The sequence below is a fragment of the Ornithodoros turicata genome, chromosome 1 (genome assembly GCF_037126465.1).
Source record: "Ornithodoros turicata isolate Travis chromosome 1, ASM3712646v1, whole genome shotgun sequence".
NCBI classification, from domain to species: Eukaryota; Metazoa; Arthropoda; class Arachnida; order Ixodida; family Argasidae; genus Ornithodoros; species Ornithodoros turicata.
Window position 1 is genome coordinate 6,738,429 of NC_088201.1, and position 16,636 is coordinate 6,755,064.

The 16,636-nt window shown below is 45.7% G+C and overlaps 1 protein-coding gene across 1 annotated transcript in view; it reads left to right on the forward strand.

Annotated features, from left to right (window-relative positions):
- The window catches only part of LOC135383352 (uncharacterized), a 303,304-nt gene that overhangs the window by 245,084 nt on the left and 41,584 nt on the right, over positions 1-16,636 (forward strand). The window contains exons 17-18 of the mRNA XM_064613074.1: positions 5,800-5,970; positions 15,546-15,824. Of these exons, the coding sequence (XP_064469144.1) occupies positions 5,800-5,970; positions 15,546-15,824 (450 nt within the window). The remainder of the gene's footprint in view (positions 1-5,799; positions 5,971-15,545; positions 15,825-16,636) is intronic.

The following is a 16,636-nucleotide window of genomic DNA, read 5'->3' on the forward strand; positions in this document are numbered from 1 at the left end:
TTTCGCCCTTGACCGTGTGGCACCCAGACCAGTCCATTCCAATTCCATTCCGCCTGCAAAAAAAAAAAAAAAAGTAAATAAATAAAGAAAAAGAATGCATAATTTCATTGTATTCCTAGTACAGTTTCCACCATTCCATTCCAATTCCAATTCCATTCCTGGCTCTGATAAATCTGGAATGACTCCCGGAATCATTCCAACCCCGGAGTGGCAACTTCGCAATCCTGATTTCCATCGATGTCTTTTTGATTGCGTCATGCACGACGCATTGTATACTGCACATGAGAGTTCATGGAGATAAAATATAGCTATTTTTCTACCTGTTGTAGTTGGTGGGTTAGAAACACGTACTCGAAGAAACCTCGGCGTCGAGAGCTCCGACGTCAGGGACTCTGCCATTCTTATTGATTCCTGTATAAGGATTTGTTTGTTTGCTTATGTAGGGGGATTACTTCTACTGCTGCCGCGTCACGGGCAGAGATTCGAGTAGTTTACGCTTCCGATACGCACCCCACTGCTGTGAAACTTGGAATGCACGTTGGCATCAATGCAAATAACAGTCGTTTACATTTACCCGTCGACTCTTCCTCAGTTCTGGATTGTTCGTATGGTATGGTGGGTATACGCACAGTAATCCCCATTCGGGTGGAGTTGCTCTTCAGTATGTAGGTTACAGTTGCAGTGCTTGTAAAGGGGCCTCCCTCCATAGGTAGATTCCCTTACTTGATGAAAATACGTACATTTACCCGGCATAACTTTAAGCCGAGTGTTACAAACCCTCGGTGCGATCGACAAGTTCTGACCGACTCTCTTCTTCAGTGTCTACGTTCATTGTTCACGTTTCCTCTAAGAAGTAAGTGATTGTGACGGTGTTTTTCGGTGTGTGACATTTCCGCACTTTCCTATTATCTTTTGTCTTTCTTATGTTATGGCTAGTTGATAAGTGTTATTCAGTTTTGCTCTTTAAGCGCTGTCGCGTAGCCGGCAGTATTTGGAGCCAATTTCTCTATATTTTTTGACACTCATTCACTCCCTCGCAGTAAAACGACAATGCTAGTGACCTCATCCCGCTGACCACTCCCAATGATGTGACACAACGACGCAAGTACTAGGACTCGTAAGCTAGATGGTCATCAAATCGTTATGCGCTGGCAGAGAAACGTCGGCACGTGCCAAAGCGGAATATAAACAAAGTCACATGACCTCAAAATGATGACGCCTATGACGTGTGTCCGGGGGGACATGGTAATTTCCCTAAAAAAACAAAATCCTTGGATGGAGGCTTACGAGTACCTCGGCCGCAACAACTCCGCTCCAACACCGCTCCAATCATCTCCATCGCTCCAAACCACGTGGTCCTCTGACGTCGAGTGATCGCTGTTCTCCCTTCTCTCCCGATCGGCGTGGTTTCGGTTTCTGCTGATTTGCATATCAAAATTCGGCGATGGGTATTTCAACGCACATGCGCGTTTCAGTTTTTTTTTTTTTTTTAATGAAATGGCTTGGATTGTCTCCCATTCTTCTAACTCGCTTTTGCCCGAAATCCCTTCATTAAAGAGTTAATTAATGAATTTTAGGTAACTAGTCATCTTGTAGTTACACACCCTCTTTGAGAGGATGTCCGCTAGGTGGCGTAACTCGACAGCAAAAGCGACGTCTACGCTTCTACTTAGGCTTTTTATAAAAAAAAATATGTAGCGGCTAAAAGTGAACACCCTGTATACATATGCTACTTCGTTTTGAGGTCCAACACCAAGCTCTTGCATTGTTCGGGCACTATCGTTCATTAGATGACTAGCCTCTTTTTCATCGCACAGCCCGCCATGATTACGTCATAGACAGACATCTACAGTCAACTACGTAGAACAGTAAGCTTCTGTGCTTGGCAAGGGAGAAGTATTCTTCTCGCTTCTTTGTGTGAAACGTTAGCAACGCTACACATTTGGCCACAGGAGATGCTGATAACAGGGAACGATTCTACTTTTTCCCGCAGCCGATGTGCCACCTGGTCCGCACTCTTGTAAAACCAAACTCCTTCCGGAGCATCCTTACGCACTTCCGTGCGCACTTCCGTGCGCTCTCATAGCCTTCTGTAATGCGTTCCGTACAAGGTTCATAGCCATTTTTTTCCCCTTCAAGGACGGGCTAACTCCTTTTATGTACGGTTCCTTGAGAAAAACGGGGAAGTTCTTACACATTTTGATTTTTCTATTGAACTTTCTTTAAAAAACACATTCACTAAAAGTCATAAATACAGCCAGGCTTCATGTGTCTCTCTTTTTATCTCTCTTCCCCGTAATACGCCACTGGAAGCGAAGCTCCTTCGACTACATGCTTACAAGTCGTCGCGAAGAGCATGATGGGACGCCGTCGTGCTGGCCGAGGCTATAGACGTCTTAAGCAAACAGAGACGACGCAAACTTTCGTTGAATAAGAGTAGAGTCGTTGACGGGGTGATGTAGTTGCCTGCAGTCGTTGCCAAGCGGTTCCTCCTTGAGCACCCGCCGGGCAAACTCTTCGCGTTGATAATTCGATAAGCATCCGCCTGACTCCCTCGTAACTAAAATACTTGACGTCACTGCTGCCTACATCACCTGTCATCCCCATGCCTCGGCAATTTTGTCCACCGAGTCTCTGCAATGCCACGGAGGCCGCGCGGTGCCCTATTATGGAGACCAAACATGCTGTAATTGCAACCTCGGAAGGGTACGGGAAAGGCGTGGGAGGGCATTTCTCTAATGACTCGTTTCCGGAGACAAGTGGATGACAGCTGGGCTTCTTTCTTCACCTGCAGCTTTCTTTTTTTTTTTTTTTTGCCGTATTGACCCAAGTTTCTTTCGCTGAGGCCAATGGGAGTTTTGCGAAGATGGTAGATGTCATGTTACTGCGAATGGAAATCCAGTCTTCCTCCCACCTTTTGCCGTTATGCATACAGGTTGCAGTATAAACATGTATATACATGCGTACCTATGTGTATAGATATAGATAGATAGATGAATAGATATATAGTGTGTATACATGTGTAGTGTTGTCAGATATGTGCACGCGTTTTTTTTTTAATTATCTTTTTGCTGTTATTTAATTCTTTTGAGGGTGATACACGTTTATGAACTGTGTGCATTATTTCTCGTATAACAGCAAGTCGCAGTTATGTTACGCCTATGTCGTGCCCCCCCCCCCCCCCCCCCCCCGTTGTGCAATGACCCTTGTGGTCCCTCAACGTATAACCAAAATAAATAAATAAAAATAAATGCCCATGGTATGTATGTATCTAGTTCGCAATCTATTTCTGAAAGCAGTTTCGCTGTGCGGTTAAGCAGGCTGAGTTTCACTGGAAAGCCGCCTGCAGAACCGCTAGTGTTGGAACAACTGGCCGCACTAGTGCCGACCTACGTTTCCATTTTTTTTTTTTCTATTTCTATTCTATTCTAACCGCACGTGTTAAGTAAACCCTTATTCACGCATTCAAACAGCGAGAGTATTTAAAATGTATTGATGCATATAACGTACGAGTTCCTTCTATAATCTTAACGTACATGTTGCAACTGATATAGAAGGGTAGAAAATCCAGCGGGAAACCGGGCTAACCTTTCCTTCCCTTTTCTTAATGAACATATCCCACCCCCCAGCGGGAAGTGGCTCAGGACGAGACGTTTCCAAAAGAGACTGTTGTGTGCTTCTGGGCGTTGTTGTAACTGATAGAAGTCAATCATACCCAGGCTGTCACACGGGTGGGCAGTTTTCAATGATCATTGAAAGCAATGACCATTGAACGTGCGCTTAATGCCGCTAGGCTTGTAACGTATCAATTCTCAAAGGCCATTGGATCCAATGCTCTTTGAGAAGTTGACACGTTTTATGCTGGGTGGCGCTATGCTAATGTCCATTGGCAATTGCTTTCAATGGCCGTTGAAAACTGCCCACCCGTGTGACAGTCTGGATATAACTCTGTCAGTATTTACGCTGAACAAAGAAGATGCATGGAAGATTATGCGGACAAATATTAGCCTTCTCATGTGGAGTCATGTACGTTGGTACATGTACTACATGTGTACAAAACAATGTAATGAAGAGCCCAGATTTGGAAACTGGATGGGCCAGCGGCTTGACTGACTGGATGCAGTATACGCTCGTTAAAGTGCCACTACAGACTAAATCTTTACTTTACTTTACTAAATCACTTTACATTCCTGCAAAATATTTTGGCTCTACCTGACGCGAAAGCTAGAGAAATTTAATTTTTATTTTTGAGAACTGTGACGTCATCTTTGGCTGCGACGGAACGTCCGGCTCTCATCTGGCAACGTTGTTGCCCTTCGCGTCTTTCGGGGGACTCACTTTTTTGCACTACGTTAGCGGAGCTCCACGTGACATATCATACGACCGCTCCGACCTTCGAGAAAACACAAAGGAGGGACATCTTTCCCATTTTCCCCTCTTTCGATCAGCGTCACGTGACTTCTCCCACACTTGACCCTCCCCGGAATCCGGCGACGTTGCTAGGAAACGAGTGCCCTCTCCAGAACATGACATCCTTGCAATTTGAGAGCTTATGATTACGTCACCCGCTCTTCGCGTCATCGAAACTTGCGGAGGCTCAGCAGATCTCCAAAAAGTGGCAGAAATGCACAGTGTTCGTAAACAGGATTGAAATTTCGCGTATAGAATTCCTTGAGGCATTTTCTTTTCATGGACTAAATAAAATAAACGCTGTTTTTCGAGTCCGGACTCCGAAGTGACCGTTTAATGTCACATCCTCAGTTCTGGGATGCAACTCCATTACAGGCTGTGCTATCTGAGGTGTTACCCGGGTTTTCCGGCAGACTTTCCACTCAGTAACACACTCGTCTTAACAAAGAACACAAAGGAGGTACTCGATAGATCATTCAGGCTAAAATGTGTACAGAATGTCTAAACTCGGTCGTTGTTCTGTTGCTTCTAGATTGGAGTATTGCTCATTGGTATGGAGTTGTATCGGTGCAGTTCTCTCCACTCATATTAAAAGTGTATACAACGCACATTTATTCGCACATATTTTGACAGGTACTTAGGGCGACGATGTTATTCTGAATATACAGGGGGTTCAAAATTAAGCTTTCACTAGCACTTTATAAATAGGCGAACGAAGGAAAACCGGTGCTACTTTTTCTGTTCCTTGAGTAAGAAACAGGTGCTACATAATTATAGCAGCACCTGTTTCTTACACAAGTAGCGTAAAGTTATCATCCGGTTTCCTGTCATCACTGTGTTTGCGTAGCGCTCGTGAAAGCTTAATATTGAACACCCTGTATACAATATATACATACATATATACGAATTCTTAATCGATGTAACATTGAAACCTTAAATCTGAGGCGTGAGAAGCGTTTACCTTACATTTCTTCTCAAATGTGTGCATGGATCATTCAAGTGTCCACATTTGATTGAATCCTTTTATCTTTATGCCCCCGTAAGACGTTCTAGACACCCTCTGATTGTTAAAGTATCTGAAAGTTCATGTCTTATTCCCATTAACTGTATGCAAAATATTATATAATCGCAGTTGGCTGACACGGACGTAGATATTTTCCTTTCTCCTAACACGTTTAGGTCGATGTTAACTAGCATTGTGTACAAAAAAGAAACGTTTGATGTTTCTTTCTTGTCGGTGTACTATCCTGTACTGTTAAGGGTTTTTTGTTGCTCTATTTAAGTAGACCTTGTGCTGTTTATGGGCAACTTAATAAAAAGAAAATGAAACGAAACGAAGTTGTATCTGTAAAAAAAACTTTTAATACGGATCTGTTTCTACTTGTGCAGCTTCGAGACCTCGTGGTGAATGGTGAGCTGCCATGCTCCAAAGAGGAGGCGGCTGCATTAGCGGGAATCCAACTGCGCATCGAGGAGACTTGGCCAAGCAATGCACGAACACCTCACGTGCTCTCGGCCGAGCAGCTCGGAAAGCTCATTCCCATAACAGAGGATGCCAAGGTAAGTCACAAAGATCTAATCTAAGAAATAAACTATGAAGAAAAAAACAGAAACGACAGATTAGAAAACAACTGCCGGTATAATGCTAGAGGAAACCGAACCCTCAGTGCATACTAGAGGAAACCGACAGGCACAGAACACGGAGGGACAGACAAGACAAAACAAAAGAAATCCTCAAATACAGCAAAGTTCATTTAACGGGCAATCAACTTATATGTTCAAAAATCCTTCCCTTCCCTTATTCCCCTTGCCCCCCCTTCGTCGATTCTCGAACAAATAAGTTGGTTGCCTATTAAATAAACGTTGCTGTGTCTGAGGATTTGTTTTGTTTTGTTTGTCCTTCTGTGCCTCTCGGTTTCCTTTAGTATGCATCGTTACTAGCTTGCTTTTCCTCTTTTTGAGGCCATAATATTGAGTTGCTGCGGCGGCATTTACATTTCGGGCAACACCTTGATGTGTTGTCAGTGTCTAAGAAGAACGACCTGGTCCTTCGCTCTGATTTTCAATTCAAGTTCGTAGCGTAAATATGGTCACGTATAGTTACAGGAGAACCTCGTGCGAGTAAAGTCCATTTTGTGGGCAACGCGGTAAGGTTCCTCGGGTTCATGAAAATAAAATGCAAGTCGGTGAGTCTGCGTGTTGCAGAACGATGAGGTCAGGAACCCCAATGTATGTCATTACAGGGTCGCAGTACTTTGTTTCCATGCTTACACGTATTGCAGTTCAACTCTGACGTGTTCTTGTAGTTACGTTGAAATCAACGTGAACAAATAGATAGAAGACGTGGTTAACAGTTCCCTAATTGCGTAATGTAGAGTTGTGCCAGCATATCTTTCTTCTTCTTTTCTTTTCTTTTTTTTTTTACCAACCAGTCAGCCCGAAGTCTGTGGACGATACGGACAAGTGGACAAGCAGGCATGTTTCGTCTCGGCTATCCTACGTTCTTGGGCTTGCATGTAGTCGTGAAACGTAAAAATGAATAACATGTACACATTTCATGGCTTGTGGGCACGCTCAGGAAAGCCAATTGTCAGTACACAGAGCACATCCTCCTCAGGTGCTCCAAGTATGTCCACAGTCGCAAGGACACTAGAAATAAGTCTGGCTCGCCTGGACGCCCTGCAATTTGACCTTGTAAAGCTCCTGGGTCCTCAGCCATTCAATCACCAAACGGCTGCATTGAAAGCGCTCCTACGTTTCCTCGAAGAAACTCATCTGATTGACATTTTGTGAGACTTTCTGGTCCCTGGTTTGTGACAAGGGTTCCCACTAGTTCCCACTAGTCTCGCGGCGCCCAACTACTGGGTTTTCTCCTTCTTTTTATTTATTTCGACTAACTGCGGCTAAGTGGTCTGGGGTAGCCAGTCTGACTTAGTCGTGACTTAAATCCCCATTTTCCTCCCTTCGTCTATCATATCACATCGCAGTACTTAGCAAGTATAGCAGTACTTAATGAATCCAAAATAGCGTGTCAAAATGTGGCAATCATGGCGTTGTTGTGTTGCTAACTGCTACTACTGGACCAATGCAGATGACATAACGTTCTTAAGCAGTTTGCATATACTCAGAACAAAAAAAAAAAAAAAAAAAGATAACGTCTGTTACGTCAGAGTTTCAGAAAGTAACCTTTTTGCCCACAAATGCAATGAGCGCGGACGCGCGGCATGCACCATATCCGCGGAAAAAGCGCGGATGCGCATTTTCAACTAGATGGTCGCGGATCTTATACATGCGCAGGTGCCGTGCTATAATGCGGGTACTGTCGATGTCATCCGCGCTCACTTATATAGCGTCGTACCGCTAATACGGCTTCCGGATAAGCAGATCCATGTCCTACTACTATACTAGAGACCTGGACATCCGCAATGCTCCCAGCACCGGGGTAGTAGTTCTGGCAATCGCCGCTTGGCTATGGGATTTGGCGCTAGCTCGCACTATTCGTTACCACGTGACTGGTCGAAACCGCGGCGATGTATGGTAGGCTGTGTTGACAACGACGAAGCAGTATAAGAGAGATAATAGCGCGTGCTTAGCAACAGCCTGTGTATCCCTGCGTAGCAGACTAAAGGCGGTGACAAGGGTGATTCCCTCTCCCCAATAACGCTATGTGGCGCTTGCAGCGGTCACTAACGTAACTAACCCGTGACCCGTCTCTCCCATAGGGGATCGCCAGCTGTCCAGGTCTCTAGTATAGAGTAGGTCGTGAGCAGATCATGGTTGAGCTCTGGTGCCTTCCGGGAAAAAATCGAATCCGATAAATTACCCAGGGAAATATCTCGTCCCACTCATTGATATCTGGCACCATTCATATTTCTCGCTAAATTTCGCGTCGCCAATCGTCGCACCCTTTGCCGGGTAAGAACTGCGCTACCGCTTCTCGACGGCCCCTGCTCCTGATGCGAAACCTTATTGGAAGAATCCCATTTTTCTTCTTTCCCTCTAAATAAAAATCTCACGCGTACGCAATTTGTTTGGCACACTCGCAAGTTACCGGCACAGATAAGACTCTCTCTCCCTCTCAGATACGTGCCTATATTTTAAACGTACCCGTGTCGTAATTAATGCGCATGAGCCGAACGGAAGCGTAAACACTTGCATTGGGCATCAGCCACCCTAAAGGTCACCTCGACGGGGGCACCTGGAAGCGGTACTCGATCCGGGGACAGTAAGCCATATATATGTATACATAGTCCGCGCGCTTATCTTGCTTTGTATATCATGTATTGCGGTAATCCCCGCGAGGATGCCCACCCCGTCTTGAGTATTCGCCTCGCGTTGCATTATAACTGGATCGACGGGAACGTCGGAATGCCCAACAATACGGTCGTTGCGTTCGTGTCCCGGAGCTGTGCAATCTCGCCCTTGAGGATCGTGCCGCCCTAATGGCACTAGCACATGCAGGGCTGTTATACCTGCCCTCATATTGTATGAGGAACTATGAGGAGCACACGGGAGAATATCTGCCAGGAGTGGTTTTTCGCTGCGGAATTTTCACTGTTGCCATTTCCTGTGGCTTGGAAGCGAGCCACGTAACGTACCGCGATTTGTGTTGCTTATACTGGGTGCGAGGAGGATTACCCCCCCCCCCCCCGCGCGCGCGCGCCCGGCTTGAGTTTCTCTCGCGGGAAAGAAAGAAAAAGAAAGCAGGAAAGAAAGATAGAAAGAAAAATATGGTGGGGAGAACTGCTAGAAATGGGAAATGGGTTCTGGTTGGAGGTGCGGAGGCGCATTGCCGGGTTGGTAATTTGGTGAGGCAGGTAGGATTTGAACCAAAGTGGCAACGTCAGTGTAAACAGTCAGGAAAAGAAAGAAGATTTCGTGCTTTTATTATGTGAAATGTATATCCAGGATTCGCAGGGTGCAATTGAATGCCAATTTGCATCGCTTTCGAGAGAGGTCTTCAGAAGTCGATGAATATACAGACCTACTTGACATACATGTGTAAAAAAAAAAAAAAAACATGCGCGCTGCTGCATTTTAAAATGTGTGCAGTAATTTCCAGTTTTTCCTATTGCTCCAAAGTACAAACGTTTTCACTTACGGCATTATTGCGGAGAGCCATATTCGGTTGTTGGTTTCAGAACGCAACCTATTCATAGGAATATTTCTATATCTGTATGTGTAGATTCCATGGGTCATCTACCAAACGTCCCGCTAAGGGTAGGGACAGTATGTGATCTTAGTTGCCGACACAGTCTTCCATAAGGAGGAGGAGTTAGCCTCTAGTATATCCGACTGTACCGCGGCCGCTGTAACGGAACCGACAAGGCCGCTCAGGTGTAAGCGTCGGTTGTTGTCGAACGCCCCCCCCCCCCCCCCCCCCCAAAAAAAAAAGCGCGATGTCCGATTTTCGAGACCTCAGTTGATCACACAACAGGCACAACGTGTTTCCTACATCCTTAAATTGGCATAAAAATCAAACGACGACCTGTCAGCTTGAAAGTAATGCGTTCACATGCTAGATTTATTAGTGTTTGCCTGAACATTTCCCTCTCCTTGCTTCATGAAGATGTAATTCATAAAGAAAAAAAAAACAGAACAGGGACCTCCCAGAGAAAGATCGTTTCTTCTTGCAACGATCTTTTCAAGACAAAGCGAACGGGCGAGCTGGAGGCTGGAGTTCGTGGAAGAAAATGAAGTGCATTACGGAACAAGAACAAATCAAACCGAAGAAATGGTTATTCGGTGTGACTCGTCCTGAACATAGGTCTTCAGTCTGAACGCTTATTATAGCATGAAAATGAATGATCGTTTAGTTCAACTGGGAAAAGTACGTATTGCTGTTTGAATCTGTGAGTTCGTGCAATAAATCGTCGTGACCCAGATCAGTATTGAAAGAGGAAAATCCCACCGAAAGGGCAGTCCACGATCTGTGGATTACTTTTTACGGACTTTACGTTATTTTACGTTTTATCGTGCGCCGTACTGCCACCATAATCTCACTAGGAGCATGTACTACCATGAGTTATGTACAAAGTCGCGGGTTCAAACCGACTAGCGTAGTACTCGCTTATAAGCAGGTTCGAGGCTCATATGAACTGTTGGGTGTGGTCATTGTCACGAGATAATATTTTTGCTCTTTCATGGAACTTGCCCTCAACGATCACAAGCCAGTCTCGTGTTAGGGATGCCCCTAATGTCGCAGTGTTATGGCAGCTTTTTGTAAGGTAGCTGATAAGATACGGATGTGCAATAAGCACGCGCGAAACTCCGAAAATGCCGCAAAGAGAACCTCTATACTGCACTCTGGTTGGTTTGCTTTGATCGAAGAAAAATTAAAACGGAGAGTGGCGCTGATGAGGAGGACCGACAACTCCAGATCTTCTAATAGGGAGAGGAAAGTTAGAAGGAACAAAAAAAAAAAAAAGCGGTGTACACAGGCCCCGACAATCATATTCATGGTCAGAGTAAATCCAACTTGGTGTCTGTAAAACGCAAACACACAGATTGCAGAACTTGCAGTATCGCAGGTCAGGGACACAATATCTTCGTCACGTCAAAATGCCCGCTGTCAGGTGGGAACGAAACCGCCTGGAGGTGCTGTCGACTACTGCTTTAGCTTTCGTCGCATCAAAACGTTCCATGATCTGGTGGGAGGAGATCCCCTCGAATTGACTTCCCTTACAAGTGTTTGCTGTCAATAGTTGCTGTATGTCTACCGTTCATTTTTGAAAGGTGGTCTCGGCACAGCTCTACAGGGTCTTCAGTTGTTACTTGTCTTTCCTTAGGGCTCTGTCCACGTGTAGATTCATTGCGCAGGTGCGTGTTAGATAAGCTGTTTCAAATTTCGAGAACTGCGAGCACGAAATGCTCTTATCCACATCTACTGATAAAAGGATGTGGGCTCGAACTTTGCCGAGGGCGCCGGCGATTTGGTCGCATTTGTATACATCGCTTAGACACATCGTCCACTCTGCAAGGGACGTACCGTGTGCAGAGGTTTCTGGGAACGTTAAAACGTTAAAGAACCATCAGGTGGCCAACATTCCCCTACAGGAGAGTTCCAGGAACCAGTCTGAGCCGCATGTCTTGGCTCAACCAGGTTTGTTTGTTTCCATACAACGGCACCGTTTAGTCAGCAAAACGTTGCGGCCGTAAACGTGGCAGATCCTCGTGCCTTCGACGCGCCGGATTTCAACGCATCCAGCTGGATCCAAACATCAGCAAAGGACCTCGCGAAGAAGAGCCGCTTGTCTGGCAGCCGGACGGACGAGATAGGACTTTGGCCGGCCCGTCGGTTATTCCAAGTAAACCAGCCCTTCCACCGGTAGGCCAGAAGTGTTTTGTCCGGCTTCCGGGTCGTCGCGAGACAGCAGACAAACAGCTGTTCTGCATTCATACGAAGAAAAAGAGGGCGAATGATAATATAGCATAGAGGTTGCGAGTTGGTGGATAAACTACATAATGAAGAAAGCCTGAGCTCTGGGCGAGGACGGTTGTGTAGTGTCTGTTTTTTGCGTATTCGCCCATAGCTCACGCTTTCTTCATTACGGAAAAGAGGGCGCTTGAAAGAAGTAGATGCTAGGGTGCCTCAATACTAGCTCCCACTGCAACAGAAGCGTTTTTATTCGCACTTCCCATTATTTGTTTTTTGGCTCAGGTAAGTATACTGAGAATATGCGGGCAAGCAAATACTTACTTACTTAAGCGAGCACTAACCAGAAATCTAAGATCAGAAATCTCAAAATACAAAGTTAGCTCACGAAATATCTTGGGGGCAGGCATATTTTTTGCTAGCTTCCCCTAAGCGTGCCGCTTGCGACATAATTAGATAATTTTTGACGAGGTGCAGTTTCTCCCTCCTTTTTATGAGATCAAATACAATCAAAACCTCGAAATCTACACGCGTGATCAATCACAACGATTAAAGAATATAATCGAGGAGAGAGTCACGGACTCTTTCAATAAGCAAAGAAAGCTTGGACAAAAAATATGCGTTGTTGAACGAGCCTCAGCTGACATGTTGCCAGTACATGTATATGCCACTTTTATGCACATAAGCTGAGCATAGGCAGCTTACGAACGGTGTGTGCCAGGTTACGTTACTCGAATGAATCGCTTTATTCATTGTACATACCTCAGTCCATGTAGTGCCAGACACAGTAGTACACGTCTCGAGGGGCCCGTGTGTTTCATTCGAGCGCAATACCAGCGAAATTTAATATGGTTCACCGCAAATTCATGTTGCACTTCAACAGCGGATGACGATGAGGACACTGTGGCACGCCGAGACTGAAAGCCTTGACATGTCTTGCAATGCGGCGTCTGACCTAGACATGTCATGTGACTGGTCGAGGCAACCACGGCTTAGCTCAACAAAGTATTATAAAAGTTTCGCAGTAAGTATTAGTACTTGTAACGCAGCCGCGTTAAACCAGAAAAACAAAACAAAAAGACTTACTAGCATGGAATGTAAGAACAACACCGTTTAGGTTGAACTTAATGATCTATGCTCGGCCTCCAGTTACGCCTATACGCAAATTCAAATACTGAGTCTTACACGAAAGCACCTAAGCTTATCAGATAAGTATCACCTTCTCCCCGAACATCCTCTACTGTGTAGGGCTTCCTGACTATTGCTCTGACGTCATGATGTGTTCATATGTGGGTACCGATGCCAGGTGAACCAGGACTATAGGCCACGAGTCTGTGAATCTGCGACCTCAGCACGCGTCACTTCGTATTTAGCGTCTCTGGGACTTCCGTTTACATTGTGGGGCCCATCATTATTTTTCGTCTAATTACGAGCAATCGTCGAGCTATGGGCGGCATTGCCTCTGGCGATGAAACGTGCGACTAAGTGGCTGTGGTCTTCGGCAGTGTTCGAACCCGTGTCCGTGGGATCAAAAAGCGGACACGCTGCCAACTAATCCACCGGTGTTGGTGAATTATTCACTGATTATCCAGGACATTAACCCAGATACTGGTTAGGACATTTAACGACGAAACCTTGTTCTAGTGCAGTTAGTATTGCTTTTCTGCCCTAGACCTGTTCAACCGAAGAACGGTACCCAGGTACTGCGGAGTTCTTTTTTCTTTCTTTCTTTGTTTCCAATACTGTATTTGCTTATGTAGCGCCCCGTAAAAGTAATGATTAGAGTGTAAAGGCCTATTCCGACATATAGGGATTTGCTGTATAGCGCTAGTAAATAGCGCGATATTTTCCTCCTTGAAAGTGCTCAAAACCGCTAAATATAAGCGCTTGCCGGAGTTCAGCTCATGGCAACTTTTTCAGTGCTAACATTCGCATTACATTCGTGTTGACCAATGAGGAGGTCCTTCAGCGATGACGTCGCGGAAGTCGTGGAGTTGTTTTGCTTCCGCGTTTCACGGCACGGCGACCGCTATGGAACCGGCGAGTCTGTCATCCAAAATGTCTGGTAATTTTACGTTGAGTCAGTTCATCGACCTTGTTCGTGCGCATGTTGTCGAGCCCCGGAGCTGCCATGATGGGAGAAACCGGAAACGACCATTGAACTTCCGCTAAATTAGAGCGCTAGCGCCGCTTTTCAAGTGTGAACCGCCCAATAACAGTGAGCGCTTTTTTTGTGCGCTGTTTTGTAGTGCTGTATTACCGCGCTGCTATATGTCGGAACAGTCCTTAACTATAACATGAACAGGTGTCATTTGCGACGACTGTCTTTTAGTAATTTGTCCTTCCGATTTATCCGATCGCAGCAAATGAATATGGCCGCAATGTCGTTGTCGAGTTGACACGGCTCATAGTACGTCCGTGAGCGATACCAGTAGCAGACGACAATGGTAGAGTTGTTTTCAAATGCTCTCTCGGCTGCTGGGTAAGTTGCAGTGGAGTTTTTTTACAGAGCAAGAGAACCGCGAAAGCCTCATGTACTCTAGAGGAGCTTGACACGCTTCGTTTCGCTGAGGACATCCAGAGGGTGTCCTACCAAGCCCCTCGTGAATTCTTGACTTGGCTTGGATCTTGACTGTATATCGGAAACACAAAACTTCTAATGTTGGCACCGCTGGACTTAATTGGTGAATATACAATTCAATTACAAATAGCAGGGCGTGAAGGTTTGGTGCGTAGACTCTGAGAACACTTAAAACCACGTGACATTACTGGATAAACAATGGATAATGGTGTCTTTCCGCGTACAGATAGCACGGTGGCCTGTCTACTCTTGTTAATTTGATTCCGATCGAGAAATCGGGAGAAGGGCGACAGGACAATATGGCGCGTGGCGTCAGCGCCGGAGATGTCGATCAGAAGTCGATCATAGAATTTCTTGATGATTTTGTGAACCAGCCACTACGTTAATGATGACATCTACCGACTTTCGGAGAGCGCGACTTCTCTAGTTAAGCCAGTGCCAGTATACTGGCGTATCAGCTATAGTAAGAAGTAGCACTTGGACGTACTCACTGCAGCGCGGCGACAAATAACGGAGACGACAAGGACAGCCTGTCCTTGTCTCTTGTCCTGGTACAATGTACTAGCTGATACGCTTTCTTCTTGTCCATTTCCCCTCCTAGAAACATTGCTGTCTGCTACTTCCAGCATATTCGGTGGTAGCTTCAACGTTTTTCCTGATAACTAATCTTCGGCATTTTCAACTGCATTTAGATTAATCGAGGTTGTAGAGACATCCAAGCACCACATGCGTCGAGACTTCTTAATTGTTATTTCTCTCCACCATAGTTCCGTACGCGACGACCTGTTCAACCGAAGAACGGTACCCAGGTACTGGGGAGTTCTTTTTTCTTTCTTTCTTTGTTTCCAGTACTGTATTTGCTTATGTAACGCTCCGTAAAAGTAATGATTAGAGTGTAAAGGCCTATTCCGACATATAGGGATTTGCTATATAGCGCTAGAAAATAGCGCGATATTTTGCTCCTTGCAGTGCTCAAAACCGCTAAATATGAGCGCTTGCCGGAGTTCAGCTCATGGCAACTTTTTCAGCGCTAACATTCGCATTACAATCCTGTTGACCAATACTAGCAGCACGTGAGAACGTCCGTCAGCTGCCGTCAAAAGCACGACTGCATAGAGTGTGACGGGCATATGAAACTTTGTCTTTGCGGGAGAAAGGTGAAAGTTTGAGACCTTGCAGGAGAGCCTAATCCCGGAGGGCGGCGTTGAGGGCAGTAGGATGTCTTCTGGTGACGCGGACGATAGCCACACGGAGTCATCGGACGGTCCTCCATCTACGCCTACCAGCCGAGGGCCAGGGGCTTTCTTCCGCGGTGTGCCGAAGCGGAGCTCGCTAATCCTGCGTCAATGGATGGGCTCCAATGGTAACAAGTCTCCCACTGCGTTGCACAACATTAACCTCAAGGACTGCCTTCCGCCCATATATCACACGGCCAAGAACATTGGCAAGACCATCAAGGTACGTCGTATGCACAACAACTGTAGTCGTACGTTATTGGGTTAATACCAGAGGGTGTAATACACAAAGTTTAAGGTTGACTTGAGAAACCTATCCTTGAATGTGAGAGGTGCGCTGAGAGGCTCAAAGCTTCGCTTAATTTATTATCGCTGTACTACTGCGCCGATGGTTGTTTTGAAGCCTGGAGAAGTATTGCTGAAGAGTCCGCTGGAACGCGGAGTAATTCCACTGAAGAGTCCGATTGATATGGCGCGTTTCGCGTTTGGTGTTTGCGTACTCTGTTGCTTAAGTGTAAGTGGAGTAAGCGCTATAACCGTCGCTACACTCTAAAAGCAGAAGTTGACCGCATGTTCTGCGCCAACCGCTGTGGTTATTGCTTCTGATTGGAGGAAACAGTAGAGCCTTTTTGTGATATACAGGGTGTTTCAGTTAAATCCCCGGGCTAAATAATTCGCGAACCGGTGCACCAATCGAATAACTTTCTTTTTTACAAGTATCTGTCCAATACCGCCTACAAGATGCGCACCGCGTGAATGAGCGGGAGGCGCTCATTATTTAAATAAAAATGCAAATGAGTTTCGTAAAAAAGCGTAACTTCTAAAGCAGGGCGCTGTCGGTATTAAAATGGGTACTACCCCTTTTGGGACCTTCAGTGGACACCTTTCAGAGAAAAATCTGCCACCGAAGCGGGTCATTTGTTGCAGTAATTAATTGGTTTCGGTTTACGTATTTTTGTCGCGGCTGGTCGCGGCGAAGCGCAAAAAGACGCTCTTTCACTCCCTTATCCATCAATGAATTACGTCCTTACACCA